At 52.5% G+C, this 22,571-nt stretch overlaps 1 protein-coding gene across 1 annotated transcript in view; it reads right to left on the reverse strand.

The window, feature by feature from the left end:
• Window positions 1-21,751, reverse strand: part of LOC144695486 (uncharacterized) — a 40,304-nt gene extending 18,553 nt beyond the window's left edge. The window contains exons 1-7 of the mRNA XM_078566365.1: window positions 21,559-21,751; window positions 20,103-20,335; window positions 15,009-15,164; window positions 11,580-11,709; window positions 8,112-8,239; window positions 2,022-2,118; window positions 179-257 (exon numbers count right to left, since the gene is read on the reverse strand). Of these exons, the coding sequence (XP_078422491.1) occupies window positions 179-257; window positions 2,022-2,118; window positions 8,112-8,239; window positions 11,580-11,709; window positions 15,009-15,164; window positions 20,103-20,335; window positions 21,559-21,751 (1,016 nt within the window). The remainder of the gene's footprint in view (window positions 1-178; window positions 258-2,021; window positions 2,119-8,111; window positions 8,240-11,579; window positions 11,710-15,008; window positions 15,165-20,102; window positions 20,336-21,558) is intronic.
• Between the last annotated feature and the right edge of the window lie 820 nt (window positions 21,752-22,571).

The raw sequence follows: 22,571 nt of genomic DNA on the forward strand, positions 1-22,571 counted from the left end.
CTGCACTGTCAGAGGGTCAGTACTGAGGGAGCGCCGAGGGGGAGGGGCTCGGTTACACACACACTGGAGCGGGACAAAGGGACAAACAGCTTTCAACAGGTGGTGTTTTTGCAGCTTGTGGTTCTGCAAAGGTTTCTGCCTGACATTCCTCAGAGACTGCCTGATCATATTCACTCACCCATCCTTCAAAGACCAAGCAATGAGTGGGCTCCAAGATCGAGGGGGTAGAGACACACAGCAAGCCTCCGATGGGGTATCTGGAGAGAGACGAGAGGGACACGAGAGAGAGAGAGAGAGATCAATACTCAGTTGAATTATCCCCCTGTTATCTGTGTGAGTTAAAGGAACAGGTTTCTATCAATAATCAAGCACAGCTTTTTAACCCTGTAATTCGGACCGGGACACAACACTAACGACTCTATCAAAGCGGAGGAACTTCAGCCAAGTCAGGAGTGCTGGAAAGTCATGAGGAACAAGATCAGTCAAATCCAGAGAGACCAGGACAGGGTTAGCAAGGCAACAGCAGAACCCAGCTGGAGACACCGACACTCATGGTGGGAGTGGGGGGTGTGCTCAAGAGGCCAGAACTGGAGGAACACAGAGATCTGGGAGGGTTGGAGGGGCTGGAGGAGGTTACAGAGATAGGGAAGGGTGTAGGGGCTGGAGGAGGTGACAGAGATAGGGAGGGTTGTAGGGGTTGGAGGAGGTTACAGAGATCTGGGAGGGTTGGAAGGGCTGGAGGAGGTTACAGAGATAGGGAAGGGTGTAGGGGCTGGAGGAGGTGACAGAGATAGGGAGGGTTGTAGGGGTTGGAGGAGGTGACAGAGATAGGGAGGGTTGGAGGAGGTTACAGAGATAGGGAGGGGTGTAGGGGCTGGAGGAGGTTACAGAGATAGGGAGGGTTGTCGGGGTTGTAGGAGGTGACAGAGATAGGGAGGGGTGTAGGGGGCTGGAGGAGGTTACAGAGATAGGGAGGGGTGTAGGGTCTGGAGAAGGTTACAGAGATAGGGAGGGGTGTAGGGGGCTGGAGGAGGTTTAGGAGATAGGGAGGGGTGTAGGGGGCTGGAGGAGGTTACAGAGATAGGGAGGGGTGTAGGGGGCTGGAGGAGGTTACAGAGATAGGGAGGGGTGTAGGGGCTGGAGAAGGTGACAGAGATAGGGAGGGTTGTAGGGGTTGGAGGAGGTGACAGAGATAGGGAGGGTTGTAGGGGTTGGAGGAGGTTACAGAGATAGGGAGGGGTGTAGGGGCTGGAGGAGGTTACAGAGATAGGGAGGGTTGTCGGGGTTGGAGGAGGTAACAGAGATAGGGAGGGTTGTAGGGGACTGGAGGAGGTTACAGAGATAGGGAGGGGTGTAGGGGCTGGAGAAGGTTACAGAGATAGGGAGGGGTGTAGGGGGCTGGAGGAGGTTACAGAGATAGGGAGGGGTGTAGGGGCTGGAAGAGGTTTAGGAGATAGGGAGGGGTGTAGGGGGCTGGAGGAGGTTACAGAGATAGGGAGGGGTGTAGGGGGCTGGAGGAGGTTACAGAGATAGGGAGGGGTGTAGGGGGCTGGAGGAGGTTACAGAGATAGGGAGGGTTGTAGGGGCTGGAGAAGGTGACAGAGATAGGGAGGGGTGTAGAGGCTGGAGGAAGTGACAGAGATAGGGAGGGTTGTCGGGGTTGGAGGAGGTTACAGAGATAGGGAGTGTTGTCGGGGTTGGAGGAGGTTACAGAGATAGGGAGGGGTGTAGGGGCTGGAGGAGGTGACAGAGATAGGGAGTGTTGTCGGGGTTGGAGGAGGTTACAGAGATAGGGAGGGGTGTAGGGGCTGGAGGAGGTTACAGAGATAGGGAGGGTTGTCGGGGTTGGAGGAGGTTACAGAGATAGGGAGGGTTGTCGGGGTTGGAGGAGGTTACAGAGATAGGGAGGGTTGGAGTTGGAAGTAATTCTGGGTTAATTCTACAGAGATATTCCGGATCCCGATATCCACATATTTAACTGGGTCAGCTTCCTGACAGACCAGGCTTCCACCTCCACTCACCCTCTCTCCTGCCTTGGTTCAATCCCTCTTGCTGACAGGGTACATTCCCAGATTCCAGGTTCCAGAATAATTCCGCCAAAAACACCATCAATCCAGGCTGAAAGTGGAAAGAGACATGCGGCTTTACAGTGGTCAACAAACGGGATCACATCTTAAAAACTGCAACTCAGAGTCTGTTACAGAGTCAACATATCATCAAACTGTCGAAGATTGCAGTAGATTCCCATTCCAGGATCAATTTCCAACTTCTGCTACCACAAGACAGAGCCACTGAACATTTACACCAATATCCCCATCCTCAATGATGGGGGAGCCCAGCACATCAGTGCTAAAGATAAGGCTGAAGCATTTGCTACAATCTTCAGCCAGAAGTGCCAAGTGGATGATCCATCTGGGTCTCCTCCGGAGGTCCCCAGCATCACAGATTCCAGTCTCCAGCCAAATCGATTCACTCCAGGTGATATCGAGAAACAGCTGAAGACACTGGATACTGCAAAGACTATGGGCCCTGACAATATTCCAGCAATAGTACTGAAGACTTGTGCTCCAGAACTTGCCGTGCCCCTAGCCAAGCTGTTCCAGTACCGCTACAACACTGGCATCTACCCGGCTATGTGGAAAATTGCCCAGGTATGTCCTGTACACAAAAAACAGGACAAATCCAACCCGGCCAATTACCGCCCCATCAGCCTACTCTCCATCATCTGTAAAGGAGTGGAAGGGGTCATTGACAGTGCTATCAAGCAGCATTTGCATCTCAATACACAGGAAAACTCTCCGCTGGTTGGAGTCATACCTAGCACAAAGGAAGATGGTTGTGGTTATTGGAGGTCAGTCATCTAAGCTCCAGGACATCACTGCAGGAGTTCCTCAGGGTAGTGTCCTCGGCCCAACCATCTTCAGCTGCTTCATCAATGACCTTCCTTCCATCATAAGGTCAGAAGTGGGGATGTTCGCTGATGATTGCACAATGTTCAGCACCACTCGCGACTCCTCAGATACTGAAGCAGCCCATGTCCAAATGCAGCAAGACCTGGACAATATCCAGGCTTGGGCTGACAAGTGGCAAGTAACATTCATGCCACACAAGTGTCAGGCAATGACCATCTCCAACAAGAGAGAATCTTACCATTGCCCATTGATGTTCAATGGCATTACCATCACTGAATCCCTCACTATCAACATCCTGGGGGTTACCATTGACCAGAAACTGAACTGGCCCAGCCATATAAATACTGTGGCTACAAGAGCAGGTCAGAGGCTGGGAATCCTGCAACGAGTAACTCACCTCCTGACTCCCCAAAGCCTGTCCACCATCTACAAGGCACAAGTCTGGAGTGTGATGGAATACTGCCCACTTGCCTGGATGAGTGCAGCTCCAACAACACTCAAGAAGCTCGACACCATCCAGGACAAAGCAGCCCCGCTTGATTGGCACCACATCCACAAACATTCACTCCCTCCACCACCGACACACAGTAGCAGCAGTGTGTGTACCATCTACAAGATGCACTGCAGGAATTCACCAAGGCTTCTTCGACAGCACCTTCCAAACCCACGACCACTACCATCTAGAAGGACAAGGGCAGCAGATAGATGGGAACACCACCACCTGGAAGTTCCCCTCCAAGTCACTGTTGGATCCAGTGTCCTGGGTTTGTTGGGGTAAAGGATTCGGGTTGCCGCTTTGTTCAGGGAGACCGAGTCGGTACAGAGACAGAGAACATCAGGAGGTCACTGTTAGAATAAACACATGCTGTTTATTTCCCAACTAACTCTACAACTATACTAATGCTCACAACATCAAAACTCTGTCTTCACTCAGCAGTGACTAACTCAAGACTCTGAGGTAGCTCGCGCTACGCTGCTATTGGACAATAAGATCATGTGACCTTACATTACAGTACTGGTCTTAAAGGTGTATTACACCTTAGGTTACTACATCCCTCTCCCTTTACTGAAAATTATATTTAACAATTTTTCAATAGATCAACTTATTTACACAGTTGAATTATTTACAGTCAGTCTCGGGAGTGGGGTGGAGGGTAGGGAAGGTTCCTTATGTGTGTAGAAGGTCTCAGCTCTCCAGCTTCTGCAGTCTGCTTTCGAGTCTCCCTTACTGAAGTTGTCTGAGTGTCAGGTTCTACAGCAGGTCCCTGAACATTTGTTTCTTCAGCTGCTTCAGGCACAGTCGATCCTTCAAATACGTTTGTACTCGGCTGAGTTCTTTCTACAGGAAATGTTGATTCAGTCTCGGACGCTGGTGAAATCGCTTCTGGATATTTCTCCACTTCATATGTGACCCACATGTCTCCTTTACTATTCGATCTTCCACTTTCGTGTGGTCGGAGAGAGACCCCATTGCAGCATTTATTTCACTGAACCACTGTGTTGGCGCTTCTCGAATTGTTCACAAATACTTTCTCTCCTACATTAAATGTTCTGTCCCAACTGTGACAATCATGCCCCCTTTTCTGAGTTTCCTGCCTTCTGTCTATCCTCCCCCACCTCCCCCCTCAAGTTTGGCATAATTAGGCTCAACCTCGATCGGAGACGGTGTTTCATCAATAATTCAACAGGTGTCGAATAAGGGGTGGTTTGAAAGTGGAATAGAAATCGTGCAAATCTCCAGATCATTTCTTTCTACCGGATTTAAACGTCAGAACTACTCTCACGGTCAGTCCATTGGAAGAAGGGAGGAATGGAGATGTGTTCACATGAACAACACCACCGAGGCTTGTAAACCAGTTAAATTCAGCACTTTAAATACTGTTCCAGTATCTGATACCTGATACCAGCGCTGCAGGCGATCCGTCTGAACGCACGTGACGAGAGTCATTGTTCCCAGTCGGTGTGTACGCACAGCCATGGTCTTCCTGGCCTCTCCCAGAGGGGGGAAACAGAGCTGCTGCAGGTCATGTTTGTACTTGCTGACACTGCATACAGCTTCTCACTAACTTTTCCATTTCTCCATCCATTCCCGGCCACCACATCTCGCTGCGCTCTACTGCCTTCATTCGGGAAATTCCGGGATCTGCACTGTCAAGTTCGGGTAACAATGGTTATCATCCTTTTGGAGGAACCATCACTCGTGATCCCCACAATAAGATACCTTCCTGGCTGGTTATAGCCCAGGAAACATCTCATCAGATTCCTGTTCCTGTGACCAACCATGAAGAACGTGATTTCTCACTTTGGCTAAGACTGGGTCTCGGTTTGTCCAATCTTTCATTTGTTTGGCACATATCGGTGACGAGTCCAGGAAGTTCAATAACAAGATGTATTCCTGAGGAATTGGAACATCCTCATCTTTTACTTGCAAGGGTAAACGACCAAGAACATCTGCATTTGCAATTTGACTTCCGGGTCAAAGTATATTCATACGCTGCTAAGACCAGTGCCCATCTTTGTACTCTGTACCCACCTTGTACTATAGGGGGTACAGCCTTGTCGTCACCGAATAGTCCCAATAATGGTTTGTGGTGCGTTATGATGGTAAAATAACAACATTGTATATATTGATGGAACTTTTTAACACCGAAAGTGATCGCCAGGCCTTCTTTTCCAGTTTGAGAGTAGTTTTTCTCTGTAGTACTGAGAGTTCGACACATGCGAGAGGTCATTCTGATCCTTCATCCATTGGATGGGAGGGCACTGCTCCCACTCCATAAGGTGATGTGTCACGTGTTAATATCAACTCTTTCTTTGGGTCAAAATGTACTAGAAGTTAGAAGATTGTAGCAACTGATTTGCTTTTGTGAAAGCTGCTTCTTGTGGTCTTTGCCATGACCATCTCTAGTTTCTCTTAAACAAACACAATGGTGTCAGTTCACAATGGTGTCAGTTCACAATGGTGTCAGTTCTGTCGATAGATTAGGTGAGAAACATCCACAGTAACTGATCAGCCCAGGAATGATTTCGGTTCGGGTATATCCCTTGGTGTTGCTGACTCTTTAATGGCTGCCCACTTCCTCTTCAACTGGATGTAGGCCTTGTGACCGAGGTAAGTTACCTCTTCCGCTTGGAATGTGCACTTTTCCTTTTTCAATCTCGCTCTAACCTGCCAAAAACGTTTCAGAACTTCCTCCATGTTCATCAAAAGTTCCTTTCCGGTGAGTCCATTCACTGGAACGTCATCCAGATAAACTTCCACATGGGGCAGTCCCTGTGGTAAACTCTCCATGGTCCTTTGGAATGTGGCACAAGCTGAAGATACACCAAATGGTAAAGGGGTGTATTGGAACAATCCCTTGTTTGTATTTACAGTGACAAACGCTCGGCGTGCCTGCTCGAATTACAACTGTTGGTAGGCTTGACTCAAATCTAACTGTGTGTAGACAGCTCCACTGGCCAGTCTAGCGTATAAAGCTTCTACTTCAGGTATGGGGTGTCTATCCAACTTTGCTACTTTATTGACTGTTAATCTATAGTCCCCACAAACTCGAATGCTTTTGGGTCAGGTTTGAGAACAGATACAATTGGAGCTGGTCACTCTGAAAGCTGCACTGGTTGTATCACTCCCTGCTTCTCTCATCTGTCCAGTTCAGCCTTTTCCCGCATTACATAAGGGACTGGTCTTACCTCACAAATCTGGGTGTTTCCTCTGAATCCACAAAGATTTTGCCTGTAGCCCTCAACTTTCCCAAGTTCTTCCTCGAAAACCGAGGCGTATTTTTTGTAGTAGCTCTGATAGCCCATTAGTTCTGAGTTAGAAGATTTCAATCCATTCCAATTTCATTTCTTTTAGCCAGTTTTGTCCCGTGAGACTAGGTCCCTCACCTGCTACCACCATCAAGGGTAATCTCACTGTTTGACTTTCGTAGTTCACTGTGACTTTACACACACCCATGACTTGTATGTCTTCTCCTGTGTCAGTCTTTAATTTTTCAATCCTTTCTTCTCCAATCAGCTTCCGTCCTCCATGATTCAGGTATTGAAAAGCGTGCTCTCCGCTCTCTGTAGTGGCTGCACCAGTATCCACCTCCCTTCTGATAGGCTTCTCACTCACTCATGGTCATTCGCCTGGAAGAAAATCGCGAGGCGTTCGACATAATGAGACCAGGCGTCCGAGGTTGGGGTGAATGGTGCTACTTTTCCGAATGGCTGCACGCTCCAGGAAGATTGTCCCGACGATCAGGAAGAGAGTTTTCTTTAACTTACAGCTACTGCCCGAGGTACTGGCCGATTTCTGTTCTTCTGGTTTCCTTAGATTTCCTCTCTCGCTTTTTACCTAATTTTTGTCAGTGGTTTTTTGCGCTTTTACTCCCGTCGCCAGTTTGTTGGATCCAGTGGCCTTGGTTTGTTGGGGTAAAGGATTCGGGTTGCCGCTTTGTTCAGGGTGATTGAGTCGGTACAGAGACAGAGAACATCAGGAGGTCACTGGTTAGAATAATGCCCCTCAACAGTCAATGGCATTCCCATCACTGAATCCCCCACTATCAACATCCTGGGGGTTACCATTGACCAGAAACTGAACTGGACCAGCCATATAAATACTGTGGCTACAAGAGCAGGTCAGAGGCTGGGAATCCCGTGGTGAGTAACTCACCTCCTGACTCCCCAAAGCCTGTCCACTGTCTACAAGGCACAAGTCAGGAGTGTGATGGAATACTCCCCACTTGCCTGGATGAGTGCAGCTCCCACAACACTCAAGAAGCTCAACACCATCCAGGACAAAGCAGCCACTTGATTGGCACCACATCCACAAACATTCACTCCCTCCACCACCGACGCACAGTAGCAGCAGTGTGTACCATCTACAAGATGCACTGCAGGAATTCACCAAGGCTGCTTCGACAGCACCTTCCAAACCCACAACCTCTACCATCTAGAAGGACAAGGGCAGCAGATAGATGGGAACACCACCACCTGGAAGTTCCCCTCCAAGTCACTCACCATCCTGACTTGGAAATATATCGCCGTTCCTTCACTGAGGAAGAGGATGGTATGTTGCAGGGGCCTACAGTAACGCACGTCATGCAGTGACAGAGTGTGGGTGGGGGAGGGCCGCCAAGGGAATAGACAGGATGGGAACCAGGGTGGAGATACTCAGTTAGTCTATGATAAAGAAAAAGCCATTTGTACACTCACCTTCACCTGTTGAGGAAGACACAGGAAATCCTGTACAGACAGAAAGCACTGGAGGTGGAGATGATCCCGGATGAAATTCAGCAAGAATTCAATCTGACTTTCCGGACAATTTCCTATCCCAAATTCAACTGAGAAACGGCGGGAAGAAAATTAAACACGTTATTGCTGAAAAGAGAGAGACATGTTGCCGAATCTTTTCATCTTGCACTCATCAGGACAAACACAAGAATGCCAAATTTCAAACTATCACAACAATTTATACTACACGAGAAAAGGGTGTTGATTGGTTGGCAAGTCGTTTCTGATTGGCTGAGGCGCTGCCATAGAGAAAGCAATGGGGAGCTATAGGCTCCCCAAGCTCCCGGGTAATTCCCAAAAAGGTGCAAGGCTTGAACATATTCCTTTTTCTTGCAGAGAGCGAGAGTGAGCCCCTGCAATGAGAGTACGTCACTACTAGTGAGCTGGACTGATCATAAACTGGTTTGTTCATGTCACTATGGGCGCACTGGGGATTGTTCAGCGAGTGCTGTCCAAATGTGGAGTCACGTCTAACAGGTGTTTTGCGAGCAGGGCTGGTTGAGTGCGGTCTGTACTCTGCTCGTAGTGAACATCCAAAGGAATGTGGTGTTGGGAAAGGCCTTTCAATCAACAGGAACTGCAAAATGCTGCCAATGCAAGAGGGAGGATGGTGGGATTTCAGGGGGTGTGACTGTCGGTGATAAAACATCAAGCCAGACACAGCTTTCGCAAACCCATTGCGCTCCCCGCTTCAGCTCCCACTTTTAACATCCTGTCTCAGGTTTTGTGAGGTCACGCCCTCCTGGGATCTTGCTCTGCCCGAGTGTTAAGAGTATTAACACGGTACAGAAACAGGCCACTCGGCCCAACTGCTCCATGCTGGCCCTTGTGCTCCACACGAGCCTCCTCCCACCCTTCAGCACATCCTCCTATCCCTGTCTCCCTCACCCGATCATTGACTTTCCTCCCACCCTCTCTGGGACAACATTGAGACTCACAAGGGGATGGCTCTGTTAACGTGAAGCTCTCAGACGTGGACTGAGCAGCCTCCCCTATCCTGGCCAGGCAGACTAAGGACGAGACTTTCCCTTTCAGCCCCTCTACTCACCTCGGTGTGTCTGGGCCGGGGGCCGGGACTCGGGGTCTCGGTGTCTTGGGGACTCGGGGACGGGACTCAGGGACTCGGGGTCTCGGGGACGGGACTCGGGGTCTCGGGGACGGGACTCGGGGTCTCGGGGTCTCGGGGACGGGACTCGGGGTCTCGGGGTCTTGGGGACTCGGGGACGGGACTCGGGGACTCGGGGTCTCGGGGACGGGACTCGGGGACTCGCGGACTCGGGGACGGGACTCGGGGTCTCGGGGACTCGGGGACGGGACTCGGGGTCTCGGGGACGGGACTCGGGGACTCGCGGACTCGGGGTCTCGGGGTCTCGGGGACTCGGGGACTCGGGGACTCGGGGACTCGGGGACGGGACTCGGGGACGGGACTTGGGGATGGGACTCGGGGTCTCGGGGTCTCGGGGTCTCGGGACTCGGGGACGGGACTCGGGGACTCGGGGTCTTGGGGACTCGGGGACGGGACTCGGGGACTCGCGGACTCGGGGTCTCGGGGACGGGACTCGGGGTCTCGGGGACTCGGGGTCTCGGGGACTCGGGGTCTCGGGGTCTCGGGGTCTCGGGGACTCGGGGACTCGGGGACTCGGGGACGGGACTCAGGGTCTAAGGGACTCGGGGTCTCGGGGACGGGACTCGGGGACTCGGGGACTCGGGGTCTCGGGGTCTCGGGGACTCGGGGTCTCGGGGTCTCGGGGACGGGACTCGGGGTCTAAGGGACTCGGGGTCTCGGGGACGGGACTCGGGGTCTCGGGGTCTCGGGGACTCGGGGTCTCGGGGTCTCGGGGACTCGGGGTCTCGGGGTCTCGGGGTCTCGGGGACTCGGGGTCTCGGGGACTCGGGGTCTCGGGGTCTCGGGGACTCGGGGACTCGGGGACGGGACTCGGGGACTCGGGGTCTCGGGGTCTCGGGGTCTCGGGGACTCGGGGTCTCGGGGACTCGGCGACGGGACTCGGGGACTCGGGGTCTCGGGGACTCGGGGTCTCGGGGACTCGGGGTCTCGGGGACTCGGGGTCTCGGGGACTCGGGGTCTCGGGGACGGGACTCGGGGACTTGGGGTCTCGGGGTCTCGGGGACTCGGGGTCTCGGGGTCTCGGGGACGGGACTCGGGGTCTCGGGGTCTCGGGGTCTCGGGGACGGGACTCGGGGACTCGGGGTCTCGGGGACTCGGGGTCTCGGGGTTTCGGGGACTCGGGGTCTCGGGGACTCGGGGTCTCGGGGTCTCGGGGACTCGGGGTCTCGGGGACTCGGGGTCTCGGGGACGGGACTCGGGACTCGGGCCCGGACCCGGGACTCGGGCCCGGACCCGGGACTCGGGCCCGGACCCGGGACTCGGGCCCGGACCCGGGACTCGGGCCCGGACCCGGGACTCGGGCCCGGACCCGGGACTCGGGCCCGGACCCGGGACTCGGGCCCGGACCCGGGACTCGGGCCCGGACCCGGGACTCGGGCCGGGGTAAGGAGGTGACCCTCCCAGTTACAGTGGCCCAGCGGAACCCGGGTCCTAACTCTCACCGAGCCCCCGTCCACCTCTCAGCCTCTGTGCTCGCTGACCGAGTGACTCCCGCCCGGGGGAGGTTTACATTTCCCCGGGACACACAGGGAGTTTAAGGAACAGACGGAAGGTGTTCAGCTTTCAACCCTCTGTCCGATCCCTCCATGTTCTCACCCCACCCCCTCTCCGTAATCTCAGGACAAAGCAGCCTCGCTTGATTGGCACCCCATCCACAAACATTCACTCCCTCCACCACCAACGCACAGTAGCAGCAGTGTGTGTACCATCTACAAGATGCACTGCAGGAACTCACCAAGGCTCCTTCGACAGCACCTTCCAAACCCACGACCACTACCATCTAGAAGGACAAGGGCAGCAGATACATGGGAACACCACCACCTGGAAGTTCCCCTCCAAGTCACTCACCATCCTGACTTGGAAATATATCACCGTTCCTTCACTGTCACTGGGTCAAAATCCTGGAACTCCCTCCCTAACAGCACTGTGGGTGTACCTACACCACATGGACTGCAGCGGCTCAAGAAGGCAGCTCACCACCACCTTCTCAAGGGTCAATTAGGGATGGGCAATAAATGCTGGGCCAGCCAGCGATACCCACACCCTGTGAACAAATATATAAAAAACAGCCTCCGAGATCTCGGCGCTTTTCTAATTCCGGCCTCTTGAGCATTCCTGGTTTTAATCTCTCCCCCATTGGCGGCCGTGCCTTCAGCTCCCTGGGGCCCCGAGCTCTGGGATTCCCTCCCTAAACCCTCTCCGTCAGGTTTTTTGTTCGGGATAACGTTGCGGTGAACCTGCTGCCGGTGTTTCCCAGTCCGTACCTTGGTGCCGAAGGTGGGGGCAGTAACGGTGGATGAGCCGAAACAACGAGGCAACATTAACCGTCCCGGTTAATCTGCGAGACTCAGCATCCACTTGGTCAACATCCGATACAGGGTCCCTCACACCGTTCTGAAAGATCAGATTAACAGCCAGTTAGCGAGAATCAGCTCAAACCCTGTTACCCGTGGGAAGGTTACGGGGAAACCCCCTCAGCAGCTTCAGCTGCTCAGAGCTGTGGAATTTGCCCCAGAGAGAGAGGGAAGGGGGTAAAGGGGGCCATGTGCAGAGGTGACTGTCCTCTCACTGCCCCAGCACCTACTGCAGCGATTCAGGGCAGCCACTCACTACCACAAGGGGCAATTAGGGAGGGGCAATAAACCCTGGCCCATCAATGAGAAATAAAACTGGGGCATGATGACCAGGTCATGAGGAATATCAGCAGGAGGAGGCCACTCGGCCCCTCGAGACTGCCCCACCATTCAATAAGATCGTGGCCGATCAGGTTGTGGTCTCAGCTCCACTTCCCTGCCCCCCTCCCATAACCCTCGACTCGCTTGTCAATCACAATTCTGTCTAACTCAGCCTCGAATATATTCACTGACCCCCCACCGCCACTATTTTTAAACTGTGCCCCTCAGTTCAAGACTCCCCCATGAGGGGGCGACATCCTCCCGGCATCCACCCTGTTAAACCCCCCTCAGAATCTCACAATTGTTATGGTGTAGAAGGAGGCCATTCAGCCCATCCTGTCTGCACTGTCTCTCTGTGCATTTTAACTTGGTGCCAATCTCCTGCTTTTCCCCTGCACATTGTTTCTATTGAAATAATCATCTAATGTCCTCTTGAATGCCTCGATTGAACCTGCCTCCACCACACTCACCAGGCAGCGCATTCCAGACCCGAACCACTCGCTGTGGGAAAAAGATTTTTCTCACCTCACATTTGCTTCCTTTGCAAATCATTAAATCTGTGCTCTCTCGTTCTTGATCCTTTTACGATTGAGAACAGCTTCTCCCTATCTACTCTGTCCAGCCCCCTCATAATTTTGAACATCTCTATCAAATCTCCTCTCCAAGGAGAACTGTCCCAGCCTCTCAAACCTAGCTTTGTATCTGAAGTTTCTCATTCCTGGAACCATTCTTGTAAATCTCTTCTGCACTCTCTCCAATGTGTTCACATCCTTCCTATAATGTGGCGCCCAGAACTGTACACAATACTCCAGCTGAGATCTAACCAGTGTCTTATATAAATTCGGCATAACTTCCCTGCTCTTGTACTCTATGCCCATATTAATAAAGCCCAGAATACTATTTGCTTTATTAACTGCTCTCTCCACCTGTCCTGCCACCTTCAATGGTCTATACACATAGACACCCAGGTCTTTCTGCCCCTGCACCCCCTTTAGAATAATATCCTTTATTTTAGTTCTGATGAAGAGTCATTCGGACTCGAAACGTTAACTCTGTCTCCCTCTCCGCAGACGCTGTCAGACCTGCTGAGTTTTTCCAGCTATTTTTGTTTTTGTTTCAGATTTCCAGCATCCGCAGTATTTTGCTTTCACCCCTTATTTTATATTGTCTCTCCATCTTCTTCCTACCAAAATGCATCACCTCACACTTCCCCACATTGAACTTCATCTGCCATCTATCTGCCCACTCCACCAACTTGTCTATGTCCTTTTGAGGTTCCACACTGTCCTCCTCACAGTTTACAACACTCCCAAGCTTTGGATCATCTGCAAACTTTGAAATTGTTCCCTGGACACCAAGATCTAGATCATTAATATAGATCAGGCAAACCGAGGGTCCCAGTACCGACCCCTGGGGAACTCCACTACAAACCTTCCTCCAGCCCGAAAAACATCCATTGACCGATACTCTCTGTTTCTTATCCCTCAGCCAATTTTGTATCCACATAGCCTTTTATTCCATGACCTATAATCTTCCTCAAGTCTTATATATTTCAATAAAATCACACCTCATTCTTCCAAACTCCAATCAGTACGGGCCCAAACTGTCCAACCTTTCCTCATAAAACAACCCCTCCATCCCGGGAATCGGCCGAGTGAACCTTCTCTGAACGGCTTCCAAAGGGAGTATGTCCCTCCTTAAGTAAGGAGACCGGACCTGTCCACAGTGCTCCAGGTGTGGTCTCACCTACGCCCTGTGTAACAAGGCTTCCCAACCTTTACACTTCATCCCCCTGGTATTAACACCCTCCAGTTACCTGGCTGTTCCAGGACGGAGAATAGCGTATATCGTGCGGCACTGAGGCCCACTGAACAGCAAGATCCCAGGACCCCATCCCTGCTGGGACAAGTTAACCAATGACTCAGTGCGCTGCAGATCAAAACTGAAGTTGCATTAACTTGAAGTGGAAGTTAAAACTGTGGCAATTCAAGCTCACAGCCCACTCCAAGTCATCTTCCAGACAGAGAGAGCGAGAGCGAGAGGACCTAGCTCCCTCCCCTCTCTCTCCCCCAACCCGCTACAGGAATCAGTAACCGAGCTCCCATTCCATTCAGTGGGCAGGAGTCGCTGTAAACCACAGGGATGGGCGGGACACGGTGGACCCCTCATCAACACAGACTCACATTCAGGGGCTCAGATCGAGGTATTCACAAACACGCAAAGACCAGGAGATTCAGCCCCAAATGCATCCAGAGCAAATCAATGGCACAGGAGGAGGGTCATTCAGCCCATTGTGTCAATCCTTGCTGAAAGAGCTATCTAGTCTAATCCCACCTTACAGCTCCTGCTCCCCGTGGTCCTGCAGGTTAAAGCACTTCAAGTGCATATCCAAGTCATTGTTCAATGTGATGAGGGTTTCTGCTTCTCCCACCCTTTCAGACAGAGAGCTCCAGATCCCCACCAGCCTCTGGGTGAAAATAATTACTCCTGAACTCATTTCTAATCCACCAAATACTTTCAATCTCTACCCGCTTGTTGCTGACCCTCTGCTCAGGGAAATAGGTCCCTCTTATCCAATCTACCTAAGCTCCTCATAATGTTATACACTTCAATTAAATCTCCCCTCAGCCACCTCTTTTCTAAGGAAAACAACTGCTCAGTCTTTCCTTATCTCTCGTTCATACAACATCATCCTCTGTAAATCTCCTCTGTTCCGTCTCTAGTGTGATTCCCCCCCTTCCAGAACTGTAACCAGTGCTCCAGCCTCAGTCTAACTCTGGTTACACACAGCTGTAGCACAGCCTTCCAATGCTCAGACTCTCAGCCCCTGTCTAATGAAGGCAAATATCCCCCGTCTGCTTTCTTAACCTGGTGGAGCTGTCCCACTCCCTCCAGGGACCTGTGGACAGAGCAAGGTCCCTCTACACTTCCCAGTATCCCAGTGCTTGGTGTGTATTCCCCCACCTTGTAGAGTAGACAACGGCAGAACTAAAGACTCTCGCAGGAATTGCTCCTTACCTGTTTGATCCAGGAGAGTATGGCCAACTCCAGATTATCCTGGAGGTCCTCATCGACCGAGGGGAGCTGTGGGATTGAACGCATGACCGTGTCCACGCTGAACAAAGCCCCAGCCCAGACAGACATCAGACAGTCGATTAGAGTTTGGTGCACTGCCTGTGGGAGGGAGAAAGAGGGGAAATGAGCAGAGTGATTGAAGGTGTCACAATCCCACGCATGTAAACAGACAGGACAAACGCTCCATTGTCAGCAAATCAACAGGCCGGGTATCGCAGAATCACACAGCGCAGGAGAGGCCCTTTGGCCCATCGAGTCTGCACCGACACGTGAGAAACACCTGACCTACCTACCTAATCCCATTTACCAGCACTTGGCCCATAGCCTTGAATGTTATGACGTGCCAAGTGCTCATCCAGGTACTTTATAAAGGATGTGAGGCAACCCGCCTCCACCACCCTCCCAGGCAGTGCATTCCAGACCATCACCACCCTCGGGGTAAAAAAGTTTTTCCTCACCTCCCCCCTAAACCTCCTGCCCCCTCACCTTGAACTTATGCCCCCTTGTGACTGACCCTTCAACTAAGGGGAACAGCTGCTCCCTATCCACCCTGTCCACGCCCCTCATAATCTTATACACCTCGATCAGGTCACCCCTCAGTCTTCTCTGCTCCAACAAAAACAACCCAAGTCTATCCAACCTCTCTTCATAACTTAAATGTTTCATCCCAGGCAACATCCTGGTGAATCTCCCCTGCACCCCCTCCAGTGCAATCACATCCTTCCTATAATGTGGTGACCAGAACTGCACACAGTACTCCAGCTGTGGCCTCACCAAGGTTCTATACAACTCCAACATGACCCCCCTACTTTTGTAATCTATACCTCGATTGATAAAGGCAATCTACCCCACTAACATGCCCCTCTGCCTTCAGAGATCTATGGACACACACGCCAAGGTCCCTTTGTTCCTCAGAACTTCCTAGTGTCATGCCGTTCATTGAATACTTCCTTGTCAAATTACTCCTCCCAAAGTTTATCACCTCACACTTTTCAGGGTTAAATTCCATCTGCCACTTATCTGCCCATTTGACCATCCCGTCTATATCTTCCTGTAGCTCAAGACACTCAACCTCACTGTTAACCACCCGGCCAATCTTTGAGTACTTTCACTGAAATTCCATCTGATTAACCGAGACCCCATTAACTCACCAAACACAACCAAACGGAATCACAGATACACCAACGTCACAGTCATGTGACCATCAGCGAGGTAACAGACAGGTTTCAGCCAAAGGAGCGATGGATGTGGAAACAATAGCACACAGTCGGGGGGAGGTGGGGATGGAGAGAGGGAGAGAGGGGAGACACACTTACCAGCGACTGTGTTCCAGATCAAAATACACCCATTCAGGAACATCACCGGCGACTGTGTTCCAGATCAAACAACACCCATTCAGGAACAACACCAGCAACTGTGTTCCAGATCAAACAACACCCATTTGGGAACAACACCAGCGACTGTGTTCCAGATCAAACAACACCCATTCGGGAACAACACCAGCGACTGTGTTCCAGATCAAACAACACCCATTCAGGAACAACACCAGCGACTGTGTTCCAGATCAAACTACACCCATTCAGGAACATCACCGGCGACTGTGTTCCAGATCAAACAACACCCATTCAGGGACAACACCAGCGACTGTGTTCCAGATCAAACAACACCCATTCAGGAACAACACCAGCGACTGTGTTCCAGATCAAACAACACCCATTCAGGAACAACACCAGCGACTGTGTTCCAGATCAAACTACACCCATTCAGGAACAACACCAGCGACTGTGTTCCAGATCAAACAACACCCATTTGGGAACAACACCGGCGACTGTGTTCCAGATCAAACTACACCCGTCAGGAACAACACCAGCGACTGTGTTCCAGATCAAACTACACCCATTTGGGAACAACACCAGCAACTGTGTTCCAGATCAAACAACACCCATTCGGGAACAACACCAGTGACTGTGTTCAGATCAAACAACACCTGTTCGGGAACAACACCAGCGACTGTGTTCCAGATCAAACTACACTCATTCGGGAACACCAGCGACTGTGTTCCAGATCAAACTAAACCCATTCGGGAACAACATCAGCAACTGTGTTCCAGATCAAACAACACCTGTTCGGGAACAACACCAGCGACTGTGTTCAGATCAAACAACACCTGTTCGGGAACAACACCAGCGACTGTGTTCCAGATCAAACAACACCCATTCGGGAACAACACCAGCGACTGTGTTCAGATCAAACAACACCTGTTCGGGAACAACACCAGCGACTGTGTTCAGATCAAACAACACCTGTTCGGGAACAACACCAGCGACTGTGTTCAGATCAAACAACACCTGTTCGGGAACAACACCAGCGACTGTGTTCCAGATCAAACTACACCCATTCGGGAACAACACCAGCGACTGTGTTCCAGATCAAACAACACCTGTTCGGGAACAACACCAGCGACTGTGTTCCAGATCAAACTACACTCATTCGGGAACATCAGCGACTGTGTTCCAGATCAAACTACACCCATTCGGGAACAACACCAGTGACTGTGTTCCAGATCAAACAACACCCATTCGGGAACAACACCAGCGACTGTGTTCCAGATCAAACTACACCCGTCAGGAACAACACCAGCGACTGTGTTCCAGATCAAACTACACCCATTCGGGAACAACACCAGCGACTGTGTTCCAGATCAAACTACATCCATTCGGGAACAACACCAGCGACTGTGTTCCAGATCAAACAACACCCATTCGGGAACAACACCAGCGACTGTGTTCCAGATCAAACAACACCCATTCGGGAACAACACCTGCGACTGTGTTCCAGATCAAACAACACCCATTCGGGAACAACACCAGCGACTGTATTCAGATCAAACAACACCCATTCGGGAACAACACCAGCGACTGTGTTCAGATCAAACAACACCTGTTCGGGAACAACACCAGCGACTGTGTTCAGATCAAACAACACCTGTTCGGGTACAACACCAGCGACTGTGTTCAGATCAAACAACACCTGTTCGGGTACAACACCAGCGACTGTGTTCCAGATCAAACTACACTCATTCGGGAACATCAGCGACTGTGTTCCAGATCAAACTACACCCATTCGGGAACAACACCAGTGACTGTGTTCCAGATCAAACAACACCCATTCAGGAACATCAGCGACTGTGTTCCAGATCAAACAACACCTGTTCGGGTACAACACCAGCGACTGTGTTCAGATCAAACAACACCTGTTCGGGTACAACACCAGCGACTGTGTTCCAGAACAAACTACACTCATTCGGGAACATCAGCGACTGTGTTCCAGATCAAACTACACCCATTCGGGAACAACACCAGCGACTGTGTTCCAGATCAAACAACACCCATTCGGGAACAACACCAGCGACTGTGTTCCAGATCAAACTACACTCATTCGGGAACACCAGCGACTGTGTTCCAGATCAAACTAAACCCATTCGGGAACAACATCAGCAACTGTGTTCCAGATCAAACAACACCTGTTCGGGAACAACACCAGCGACTGTGTTCAGATCAAACAACACCTGTTCGGGAACAACACCAGCGACTGTGTTCCAGATCAAACAACACCCATTCGGGAACAACACCAGCGACTGTGTTCAGATCAAACAACACCTGTTCGGGAACAACACCAGCGACTGTGTTCAGATCAAACAACACCTGTTCGGGAACAACACCAGCGACTGTGTTCAGATCAAACAACACCTGTTCGGGAACAACACCAGCGACTGTGTTCCAGATCAAACTACACCCGTTCGGGAACAACACCAGCGACTGTGTTCCAGATCAAACAACACCTGTTCGGGAACAACACCAGCGACTGTGTTCCAGATCAAACTACACTCATTCGGGAACATCAGCGACTGTGTTCCAGATCAAACTACACCCATTCGGGAACAACACCAGTGACTGTGTTCCAGATCAAACAACACCCATTCGGGAACAACACCAGCGACTGTGTTCCAGATCAAACTACACCCGTCAGGAACAACACCAGCGACTGTGTTCCAGATCAAACTACACCCATTCGGGAACAACACCAGCGACTGTGTTCCAGATCAAACTACATCCATTCGGGAACAACACCAGCGACTGTGTTCCAGATCAAACAACACCCATTCGGGAACAACACCAGCGACTGTGTTCCAGATCAAACAACACCCATTCGGGAACAACACCTGCGACTGTGTTCCAGATCAAACAACACCCATTCGGGAACAACACCAGCGACTGTATTCAGATCAAACAACACCCATTCGGGAACAACACCAGCGACTGTGTTCAGATCAAACAACACCTGTTCGGGAACAACACCAGCGACTGTGTTCAGATCAAACAACACCTGTTCGGGTACAACACCAGCGACTGTGTTCAGATCAAACAACACCTGTTCGGGTACAACACCAGCGACTGTGTTCCAGATCAAACTACACTCATTCGGGAACATCAGCGACTGTGTTCCAGATCAAACTACACCCATTCGGGAACAACACCAGTGACTGTGTTCCAGATCAAACAACACCCATTCAGGAACATCAGCGACTGTGTTCAGATCAAACAACACCTGTTCGGGTACAACACCAGCGACTGTGTTCAGATCAAACAACACCTGTTCGGGTACAACACCAGCGACTGTGTTCCAGAACAAACTACACTCATTCGGGAACATCAGCGACTGTGTTCCAGATCAAACTACACCCATTCGGGAACAACACCAGCGACTGTGTTCCAGATCAAACAACACCCATTCGGGAACAACACCAGCGACTGTGTTCCAGATCAAACAACACCCATTCGGGAACAACACCCGCGACTGTGTTCCAGATCAAGCTACACCCATTCGGGAACAACACCCACGACTGTGTTCCAGATCAAGCTACACCTGTCGGGGGTAACTCCAGCTCAGTGTGTTACTCAAAGGTATCATTTGGACAGGTTGTAGTAATTTCATTGTAAATGGAGTTCAGGATGAAGGAACCTTGAACAGATTTACCAGGATGATTGGAGAGTGAACAAGACTCTCGACCTTGATGCTATCGGACAGATTCACTCCCTTGGATAGCAGGGATTCGATGACGCGCTCCTGTCTGTATCTTGGTCGATCAGTGGTTGTGTGATCGATGGTGAGCAGTGTGCAGTAGGGCACTCCAGATAAAAGCCAGTCCAGAACAGCTGGGCTAATGGTGCCGTTGCTCAGAAACATGTGTTCCAGATCACCCAGCACATCTGTAATGCAGAAAGGAGTGAATTAGCTTCTCAAACTGCACGGAGTTAGCTGGCTGCATTCGGGGAGAGGGGCCGGGGAGAGACGGGGACGGGGGAGAGGGGATGGAGGGGGAGAGGGGCCGGGGAGGGGGGGAGAGGGGACGTGGGGGGGGAGGCAGAGGGGCCGGGGTGGGGGCGGGGGGGGGTGGGAGGTGACGGGGTGGGGGGGGGGAGAGGGGCCGGGGGGGGGCGAGAGGGGACGGGAGGGGGGGCGAGAGGGGACGGGAGGGGGGGCGAGAGGGGACAGGAGAGGGGGCAGAGGGGACGGGAGGGGGGGGGCGAGAGGGGACGGGAGGGGGGGGCGAGAGGGGACGGGAGGGGGGGCAGAGGGGACGGGGGGGTGGGGGGAGGGGACGGGGATGTGGGGGGAGGGGACGGGGATGTGGGGGGAGGGGACGGGGGGTGGGGGGAGGGGACGGGGGGTGGGGGGAGGGGACGGGGTTGTGGGGGGAGGGGACGGGGATGTGGGGGGAGGGGACGGGGGGTGGGGGGAGGGGACGGGGATGTGGGGGGAGGGGACGGGGGGGTGGGGGGAGGGGACGGGGGGGTGGGGGGAGGGGACGGGGGGGTGGGGGGAGGGGACGGGGGGGTGGGGGGAGGGGACGGGGGGTGGGGGGAGGGGACGGTGGGGGGAGGGGACGGTGGGGGGGTGGTGGGCAGAGGGGACGGGGGGGTGGGCAGAGGGGACGGGGGGGTGGGCAGAGGGGACGGGGGGGTGGTGGGCAGAGGGGACGGGGGGGGGGTGGGCAGAGGGGACGGGGGGGTGGGGGGAGGGGACGGGGGGGTGGGGGGAGGGGACGGTGGGGGAGAGGGGACGGGGGGGGTGGGCAGAGGGGACGGGGGGGTGGTGGGCAGAGGGAACGGGGGGGTGTGTGGAGCCCGGCTGGGGAAGCGAGTGGGAGAATCTGGAAGGTGCCCAATCAGACAGCAGCTCCCAGTAATACTGACCCCCCGATCCACCCCCACCCACCCCCTTCCCCCCACCACGCTCCCCACCCCCCCCCCCACCATTGCCCCTCATATGTCAGAATCAGATGGCCATTGGGGTGAAGACAGTCCGACACAATGGCCAGGATTTTGCAGTAATAGTGTGAGGGCCGTCAGTGATATTGAGGGTAAATCAGACAGGGACTTCCAGAGTCTGCACGTGACAGCAAAGCTGACCATTGGGCACTCAGCCTGGCCCTCGCTGACCATTGGGCACTCAGACTGGCCCTCGCTGACCATTGGGCACTCAGCCTGGCCCTCGCTGACCATTGGGCACTCAGCCTGGCCCTCGTTGACCATTGGGCACTCAGCCTGGCCCTCGCTGACCATTGGGCACTCAGCCTGGCCCTCGCTGACCATTGGGCACTCAGCCTGGCCCTCGCTGACCATTGGGCACTCAGCCTGGCCCTCGCCTGGCTTCCCTAGACCAGTGTCTCAATCTGTACCATTGGGACAGTTAAACATATGGTATCTGAGGCTCTATGAATGGGATGACAGAGCACAAAAGAAATGAAGTTATGTTAAACTGGTTCAGCTTCAGCTGGAGTATTGTGTCCAGTTCTGGGAGCCACACTTTAGGAAGGATGTGAGGACATTGGAGAGAGTGTGGAAAAGATTCACGGGAATGGTTCCAGGGATGAGGAACTTCAGTTATGAGGATAGATTGGAGAAGTTGGGACTGTTTTCCTTGGAGAAGAGAAGGTTGAGAGGAGATTTGATAGAGGTTTTCAAAATCATGAGGGGTCTGGACAGGGTAGATAGAGAGAAACTGTTCCCATTGGTGGAAGGATCGAGAACCAGAGGAAAAAGATTTAATGTGATTGGCTAAAGAAGCAATGGAGACGTGAGGAGAAACTTTCACACAGCGAGTGGTTAGGATCTGGAATGCACTGTCTGAGAGTGTGGTGGAGACAGGGTCAATCGAGTGGTTAGGGTCTGGAATGCACTGTCTGAGAGTGTGGTGGAGACAGGGTCAATCGAGTGGTTAGGGTCTGGAATGCACTGTCTGAGAGTGTGGTGGAGACAGGGTCAATCGAGTGGTTAGGGTCTGGAATGCACTGTCTGAGAGTGTGGTGGAGACAGGGTCAATCGAGTGGTTAGGGTCTGGAATGCACTGTCTGAGAGTGTGGTGGAGACAGGGTCAATCGAGTGGTTAGGGTCTGGAATGCACTGTCTGAGAGTGTGGTGGAGACAGGGTCAATCGAGTGGT

This window comes from Cetorhinus maximus, chromosome 21 (genome assembly GCF_964194155.1).
Source record: "Cetorhinus maximus chromosome 21, sCetMax3.hap1.1, whole genome shotgun sequence".
Taxonomy (NCBI): Eukaryota; Metazoa; Chordata; class Chondrichthyes; order Lamniformes; family Cetorhinidae; genus Cetorhinus; species Cetorhinus maximus.